Source organism: Pocillopora verrucosa, chromosome 9 (genome assembly GCF_036669915.1).
Source record: "Pocillopora verrucosa isolate sample1 chromosome 9, ASM3666991v2, whole genome shotgun sequence".
NCBI lineage: Eukaryota > Metazoa > Cnidaria > Anthozoa > Scleractinia > Pocilloporidae > Pocillopora > Pocillopora verrucosa.
This window is the reverse complement of record NC_089320.1, coordinates 11,425,670-11,434,121: the sequence shown is the minus strand read 5'-3', so window position 1 is coordinate 11,434,121 and position 8,452 is coordinate 11,425,670. Positions and strand designations below refer to the sequence as shown.

The following is an 8,452-nucleotide window of genomic DNA, read 5'->3' as shown; positions in this document are numbered from 1 at the left end:
ATGCGGTCTTTGTCAAGACAGATTCTTTCTTTAATGATGATCACAATTATCTGTGTCAGAGTTGCAAGTTGTAAGTTTCTTGACTTTTTTTAAGTACCTTTTCGTTGGAAGTACTTTAAGTATTCTTTTTAATTCCTCACCGGTTCTGAGCATCGTTGTTGAGTTATGTTATGTTAGAACTCGGGCTCAGCTTGTAAAGCGATAGTGTTGAACGACAAGCTGCAAGAAATGTTGCCCACTTGTCCTTTAGTCGTTCATCAGGAAAACGTTAAGTTTTCGGACTGATGCCTTTTAACGGTTTTAACCAGCGCGCGCCATGTCGCGCCAAAGAGAATTTAAGAATTTGTTCATGCTTGGCGTGCGTACATCGAGTTATGGATGCACGCGGAAAGTTTGGAGAGCACGGAAAATGTGTAAGAGTAGCTCGAGGCGCAGCCGAGAGCAGCTCTAGCTTTTTGAGTGCTCTCCAAACTTCCCAAGTGCATCCATAACTCGATATATGCACAGCTAAAAGCATGAGCAAATTATTTTATAACAGAGCGACAACAACGATCTGCACGAAGAAGCCTTTTATTGAAAACTCTCACTACGCACAAAAAGAAGTAAACAAACGTCCCTATTGGCTGGTCAAAAACACGCCACATTTTATACTTTGGTTTGACCGATAATTGTGAATGAAAAGCTCAAAATTTACGGGGAAAATGGAGAAAATCAAAGCCAGATGAATTCAAGTGTCACTAAAAAATTTTTTAAAAGTCAAAGACCCGAAGTTATCAAGGGTTTTGATTGTTCAAAGTAATGTTTACGATTCCGACAAGTTTGCGAAACGTGCAACTTGCGAGTTTTTTTCGGCTTTATTTTTGTTGCTTGTTGGATCAAGACCAAAAAGGTCAATGCCGATAGAAAAATTGGGTAGTTCTTCGCTGGTTTCTTTCATATTTCAAAGAGAAGGGAAACTGCACTGCAGCTTAACAGGACGAAAACTGAAGCCAGGTTAAAAAAATGCTCATGTCACCTTATTTACGCACTGGCGTCCGTAAATAAAGATTTTGTTCATAGCGGCTCAATAGGACTTACATAGTGCAAGCACGCGCACTATGTTATAAATTTAGTTTGTTTTAGAAGGTTTACGTGCCATTTCTCGAGTCACCATGGTCAGAATAGTTTTAAATTCGTTTCGAACTAAGAAGTAGAAAGACAAGTAACCAGAGCAAGATTAAGTTTGTAACTTGAAAATTGCGGCTCGCACCTCTCCATTGCGAGGTTAAAAACGGCCATCTTCAAGTAAAACGTATCCCTTGCCGATGAAATGTCCCTGTTATAGTTACACCAAACAACACTCACCGTTGCACATGTCAAGTTTAGCTTCTTAACAAATCATCTCCAAATTCACCTTAGCATGTGTCGGTGACAAAGATTGTAAAGGGGATCAGCGGTGTTTCAAGGGCACTTGCAGAAAACCAGGTAAGAATGTTCCTAAGCTGCTCTATTAGTGACTTTTTATAACCATTGGCTGTTTTGAGATAAATAGTTTGTCATGTAGGAGAAAGAGAGAGGGATCTCGCTTTGCTTTGACTTACGAATTTCAATTTAAAAAGTCATCATGATAATAATTTAATAATAATAATTTAATAATAATAATTTAATACTAATAATTTAATACTAATAATTTAATAATAATAATAATAATAATAATAATAATAAGTTAAGAACATGGTCCTGGATGATCCCTATTTTCTTTTAAGAAAATCTAGATCAATGTACCAAGCCTAGCGACTGCCATGAAGATGCCGTATGCCATCGAGAAAAGTGCCATTGCAGGGGACACACAGTAGGGGGAGGATTTGATTGCAAAGGTACTGTAATTGCAAATTCTAAAAGCTCAAAAATGTACGCAGGGGAATGAAGAATTGCTGCTGGAATTTTTGAGAACTAACCGTGCCAACAAAACGATTTATCTCCTTTCACTGTTTGCCAATTGAGTGGTCCTATGTGTCAGGATATCAAATTCTTGCCAGACTTTTCAATTCTTGTATCCCCAACTTCCTGTTCAGAATTTCTGTAAGAGTATATGCAGGCCCATACTGTTATTTTATAAGATTTTGACTATACTAAAAACTATTCGACATTCAGCCTCTAAAAATTAAATTTAAGCTGTTAGAGCTCTCCCGTAGGCAATAAACCAACTCCCAAGAGGAAATAACTCCTGACACCTGCGGTGGAATTTAGGTAAAACCCCATAGCAAATTTTAAGCAAAAACTAAGAGCTGCTTCTGCTAATTATTATGAAAATAGGAACAGAAATACACACTCACACAACAGTTTTTGAATCCCCCCCCTACCCCGGATCCACTCAAATAAGTCAAGGGTTTCACACATGTACATTGGTAACCCTGGTATGCACTCATGCACGCTGGTAACCCTGCATCTTGGCTTTCACATTGATGCAATGTAATGTTTATGTCCATTTTGTTTTGTATTGTAGCCTCTCTTCCATGTCCAAAAGAATACCATTGTGACTCTAACGCCCTCTGTGTTGTTGATCCCAAGTATCCCAAGAATCCATACTGCAGATGTCATCTGGATTTTAAGAAGTCTAATGATGGTACTTGTGTAGGTATGATGTCAATATTCATAAAATGAACTCGCTTGAAAGCGACGAGGTCAGCGGAGAAAACATGGGCTCTCATTTTCGTTCCTTCTTCTTTCAATTTCTACCAATACCTCGACAGATATCAGCAATCATGGCGGCTTCTACGCTCTCGTTTTGATGCAACCCTGGGGTCTAAAGTTTCCCTGAGGATGACTCAGTTTTTTAAGAGTACCACTGTAATCAGAAATTGACTTTGATCCTTTATCGTTTATTCATTTTATTTACTTTTTAGAAATGAATGAGTGCGAGAAGATAGGCAACCCGTGTTCTGGCCGACGAGGATGTAAGCAAGTGGATGGCAACTATGGTTGCTTCTGTATGGATGGTTTCACTGAGGTTTTGGATAAATATGAAACAATTTGCAAAGGTGATATTAATCTTTAGTTCATGAAGAACTGTCTTCTCCGTGAATAAATTCTCATTTCTCTGTTAGCAATAATATCTTTATCTCGTTTAGCACAGTTATATTTTATAAGTGCGAAGTGTTTCTTTCGGCGAAATGAAAGGTTGCATTTTTGGGTTGGGAAGGCAGATGGAACCACAGGAGGGAGGAGATTTATGCCTTTTATCTTTGTTAATTTTTTACTTGCAGATATAGACGAATGTAAGAGCCCGGACACATGCCCAGCTAACTCTCACTGCACAAACACGGAGGGTGCTTTTAAATGTGATTGTAAGGCAGGATTCCAGAAGACTGCTGACGGAGTTTGCGAGAGTAGGTACTCCAGGAAAGTCCATATTCAGCACATAGGAAACACTTTGCCCAATGTCTCTTAACACTTTACACCCTAACATCAGCATGCACATTCTTCATACTGTTCTCCAGGCATTTCCTTAGGTGGCAAAAAGGAGAATTTGTTTAACAATCACGAGCTTCTTTTGTTGGTGATCAGCTACTTTAGCCTCCTGAATATTTGATCCAGGGTTGATATACTATAAGGAGAAACTAGATGCTAGTAACTGGGGATCAGAAGGTGAATCTGGGGCGACCAACGGTTAAAACACGGTACAAAAGTTCCTTGCTTTGAAATACAGCTGATGAACTCATCAAACGGTCGAAAGGGTACTCTCAGGAGGCACCAAAAGAAGTAAGTCAGAGAGTGAGAGAGTAAGCCAGGGTAAGTTTTGTTGAGGCGCGAACCTTTTTTTTTTCCTGCAACATTTAAGTGCTTTAGAATAGTCCAAGTTCCACCTTTTAATCGCTAAATGTACATTGCATGAAAATTAAGAATTTGTTCATGCTTAGCGTGCGTATATCGAGTTATGGATGCACGTGGGAAGTTTGGAGAGCACGAAAAATACGTAAGAGTACCCTAAGCAACTCTAGCTTTTTGAGTGCCCTCCAAACTTCCCAAGTGCACCCATAACTCGATATACGCACAGCTAAAAGCATGAGCAAATTCTTTTATAACAGAGCAACAATGAACAAAAAATGCTCACGTCATCTTATTTATGCACGGGCGTGCGTAAATTAAAAGATTTTGTTCATAGCGGCTCAATAGAATTTACATAGGACAAGCACGCGCGCTATGTTATAATAACAATTGTTTTCTTTCACAAAAGTGGAATGTGCTTGCCTTCCAAATGGAGAATGCAATGATGAAGGAAGATGCTCTTGTTTTCCTGGATATTTTGAATATAGGAAAGGACAATGCGAAGGCAAGTTACAACCACATCAGATTAAATCATCTTCAGATTTATTGAGACAGATGAACGGGAACAGTATCCATAAGATTCGTGGCATGTAGGTACTTAGATAAATGGCTTCATAGTCAGCTTGTATGAGCTGAAAAATCCAAAATTTCCACTGCGGCCTGTGTCCAGTTCCCAGAACTGGTGTCACATGTGGGTTGAGCTTTTTGTTGGTTTACGTCCCTGCTCCGAGGGTTTTCTCCGGCTCCGAGGGTTTTCCTGCGGGTCCTTCGGTTTTCCCACGGGTCCTTCGGTTTTCCCGCAGGTCCTCCGGTTTTCCTGCGGGTCCTTCGGTTTTCCTCCCTTCATAAAAACGAATATTCCAAATTTCAGTTGGACATGGATGGTCACAGTGGACAACAAGGGCCACCTTGTGGAGTGTCCATTGCTGAATCCCATCATTATTGTTATTATTTTTATAACTATTACTGTTATTTTTATAACAATCGTAATTGTTGACTGCAGGCTTCATCGACACTGTTATGGGAATGGTTATGGTCAATGTTATCGTTACAGTTATCATTGTTGTGGTAGTTGTCGTTATAATGTTAACATTATTCATGTTATTGTTACTTACGTAATTGTGTCAATAACAAAATGCTAGAATATGACTGGTTCTTAACAGCTCTCGTTTGTGGTATAATCATCATGTAACCAAAACAATTTCCTCAAGAGTGATGGGTGCATTAGCTACTGTATTTTTCACTAATTATTCTTTAGAATTGTAATCGTACAATGAGTCGGCTGTAATCGGACACCTGTAATCGGACGGTTAGAGCAGCCAATCATACTAAGTCCACTCAGCTAAATTCATCAATCACAAACTGATTACAATAACCATACAACAACTACATACCCTACAAAACTGGGGAATTTCCAAAATGGAGGAATTTTTTAGTTAAGACAATGTCTCTACTGGGGATGTTTTCTCAAATAGATGTACTTGATTTTTTAAATTATTTTCATGTTACAATTGACAAATCGGACTCCCGCTTTGCGGTCGTCCGATTTTGTAACCTCTCGCATGATTACAGATCGAATTGAACTCCACTCGGTCCTATTACCATCATTCATTAAAATTATCATAACTGTTGTTACAGTTATTTTTGCTATCTGTCACCAAGATACAAGGAAGTGAGGGTTGGTCGAGAATGGGCTACTCCGTTTTTGAGTAATATGTAAAACTGAAACTATGCTTCTAAATTCAAGCTTTTACTTAAACAAACTTTAGATTGACGATGAATGCTTTATATAGTCTCGTTTGCTGTTTAAAAGGAAGGAATGATCTCAGTTAAGTGAACACAATTTATCATCTTTCATTTTAGACATAAACGAATGTGCTGCTGACGAGTCTCCCTGCACTGATGATGGCACTGAATGTAGAAACCACCGAGGGTGGTTTTCTTGTCCCTGTAAACTAGGATTTGTTAAGAGATATGATAAATGTGTTGAGGAAGGTACGTTTTTAAAACTTTTCACATAAACGACGTAGTTGTCTCAATCGCGACCATAAGATCAGTCAAAAGAGTGTTACGAGCAAGCGTGAACGAGAGAACGGTAAGGCCTATTCACACCATAGCTTAAACATGTTTTAAAGATGTTATGTTAAACGAGGTTGAAATTTTTCTTCTCCGTAGAAGCTGCTGAAACCGATGTTTGTCGACTTCAAATGTAGTGCAATGAAAAAAAAAAGTTGCGATTACTTGAATCCCAAGGAAAATTCACCTTTTCAGTTCTCTGTTTCTAATTTTCTTTCATTTCAAAACGGTTCAAATAAAAATGTTTTTCTGTGGTGTGAATGGGGTTTTAATCGCAAAGATAACATACGTCTTAATATGTTTTTCCGCAAAATTAGACTGAGGAGCATACCGATTTAATGAGATGCCTGTAACAACGTATCATTCTCTAAGAGATAAATTGTACTATCGTCATATTTATTGTAATTATTATCATTAGTAGGAAAATTGTTAGTACAGTATATTAAAATTATCATTATTATCATTTTTTTTGCTATTTCCGTTCGCGGGATTTTCCCAAATTAAACGTCATAAAAACGTCCCTCCGAGGAAACGTTTTTCAATTTGAAGAAAACGCAAAGTATGCATTTTTACTTCAGCTTAATCTGGCAACCATTTTAAGAGGATCTGTGATGTAGATTAAGGGACATATGAGAAATATCTAATGGATTATTGCAATTAAGTGCTCAAAAGAAACGATTGGTGAGAGCGCATGGAGCAATTTTCAACTGAGCGTCAAAAGTCATCCGGGATTACTTTTAATTAGTTTACTTCGTTTTGTAAATCGATAAGAACCAACTAATCTAAACTAATAGCAAAACTGAAACCAATCACGACTCGTTCACCCGGGTTCTCCCATGCTTTAGATAGCTCGGTTGTTTGGCTTTGGGTTCTCATTGGCTCTTAGAGATATAATTCTCTCTTCTGATGGGTCGTTGCGATACCTTTGGTTTTGAGTTTACGACTCCATCAAAAACATTCCTTTCCCCCCCCCCCCCACACCAATATCAGTATCTGGGCAACTGCCCACCTACCCCTCCCCTAACCCCAACAACAGTCAATTAATAACAAGTTACGGTTAATGTTGGGTTAGGGGAGGGGTAGGTGGGTAGTTGCCCAGATACTGATATTGATCCAACGTTCCAATGGAGAGTGTGATAAGCTCTACACTTCGGAAAGAGATTCATAAATATTATCAACAAAGCACGATTAGGGGAGGAGTAGGTGGGCAATTTCCCAGATACCGATATTGATGTAATCCTACTGGGAGGACGTAGTCTCGAGTCCCGCTTGACAGTACAGACGTAGCGCAGCAAGGGCTTTTCACTACAGAACATTTTAAATCCACCATATCCAATGATGCATTTTTGAAAATGCAAATTTGCCTCTTTTCAAGCTGAGAAAGAAGAGGAGGAATGTAATTGCGCAGAGAATGAAGAGTGTTATCACGGAGAATGCATAGGTAAGGAAGGATATTTTAACCCAATTGACGGTAATGTCGCAATCTGATCGGTCAATATTCCGTTGTCGATCTCTAAGAATACAAACAACGCTTCTCGCATCAACGTGTCACGCTCTGAGAGAATCGTTTTAATTGACGTCGATATTATCGTAAAAAAAACAAATCGACAGTGCTTTATCTGCGTCTCGTTGAGTTCGCAACATTGTGACCACTGATGACGAATATCTTTGTCAATATGAGAACAGACCACGCTAAACCATTGTCGATTTGTTGAAGAGACGAATTTACCCGAAGTATGTGTTGGAGGACGTAAGTAAGAGAGATAGTTATTGCTTCCAGATAGTCGATTGTAAAAAAGCATCGAATTGATACTTTTCCAATCATCAAAATGACTGTATCCGAAAAAAAGTCGAAAATGATCATGAACTAGTATTTTAAGATGCTTTCCTAACAGCCTCTGCAAGTGGAAAAAAATGCCTGTCCTGATGGGACAGCTAGATAAGACTACAAATCAAACTATTCAAAACCAGAACGCATGCTTCTATTAAGGACAATTTCCTTATTTCCAAGGTTACTTTGTTAATAAATTCATCTGAAGATTGTTTTTTTTTTGTCAGAACAATTGTATGCTGAAGTGTAATATTTTACCAAGATGATGAATAAGGTTACTCTCCGTATTTGGCGTTTTGAAAGCTCTCTTAACAAGTGATGTAGATTATGAAACGAAATTTGTTTGTTGTAAAGGATGATCTCGGTTCCTTGACATGCACGCCCGTTTGCAAGGTTAATTTACATCGTACGCATGCCATCTTCATTCTCACGAGTTTCATATACATGAGCAAAACACGTTAGAGAAATCCAATGAAAAAATAACTGTACTAATCTTTGTTTAAATTTTGCGCGCAACCGAAAATCTGCAGGATAGGGATGCCTTTGTATCCCCCTTATGGAGGGTTACAAACCTTTTGGCGTCTAATCCCTGCTTATCTTTCTATTCTAGTACTTACATATTTTTCTCCACATGCAGATATAAGTCTCCTATACGGTTCAAGCCACTCAGCACACGTTTCAAGTCAACTAAGTGCATACGTCTTTACACTGATTGGGCACCTGGCCTTCAGTGCATGA

General features: G+C 38.6%; 1 protein-coding gene across 1 annotated transcript; it reads left to right on the top strand.

The window, feature by feature from the left end:
• LOC131793881 (latent-transforming growth factor beta-binding protein 3-like) lies at positions 1 to 8,452 on the top strand. The gene is made up of 10 exons (XM_059111386.2): positions 1 to 70; positions 1,399 to 1,464; positions 1,746 to 1,856; positions 2,486 to 2,617; positions 2,886 to 3,020; positions 3,246 to 3,368; positions 4,217 to 4,312; positions 5,671 to 5,802; positions 7,268 to 7,324; positions 8,352 to 8,452. The coding sequence occupies exons 1-10, from the start codon at positions 1 to 3 to the stop codon at positions 8,450 to 8,452; spliced, it is 1,023 nt and encodes a 340-aa protein (XP_058967369.1).

What these genes read in the sequence shown, in the direction of transcription:
- LOC131793881 (XM_059111386.2), top strand. Translation starts at nt 1, where the DNA reads ATGCGGTCTTTGTCAAGACAGATTCTTTCTTTAATGATGATCACAATT. An exon ending in GGGAGGATTTGATTGCAAAG is followed by an intron (nt 1,857 to 2,485) that starts GTACTGTAATTG and finishes TTTGTATTGTAG; the next exon opens with CCTCTCTTCCATGTCCAAAA. An exon ending in TGCTGACGGAGTTTGCGAGA is followed by an intron (nt 3,369 to 4,216) that starts GTAGGTACTCCA and finishes CTTTCACAAAAG; the next exon opens with TGGAATGTGCTTGCCTTCCA.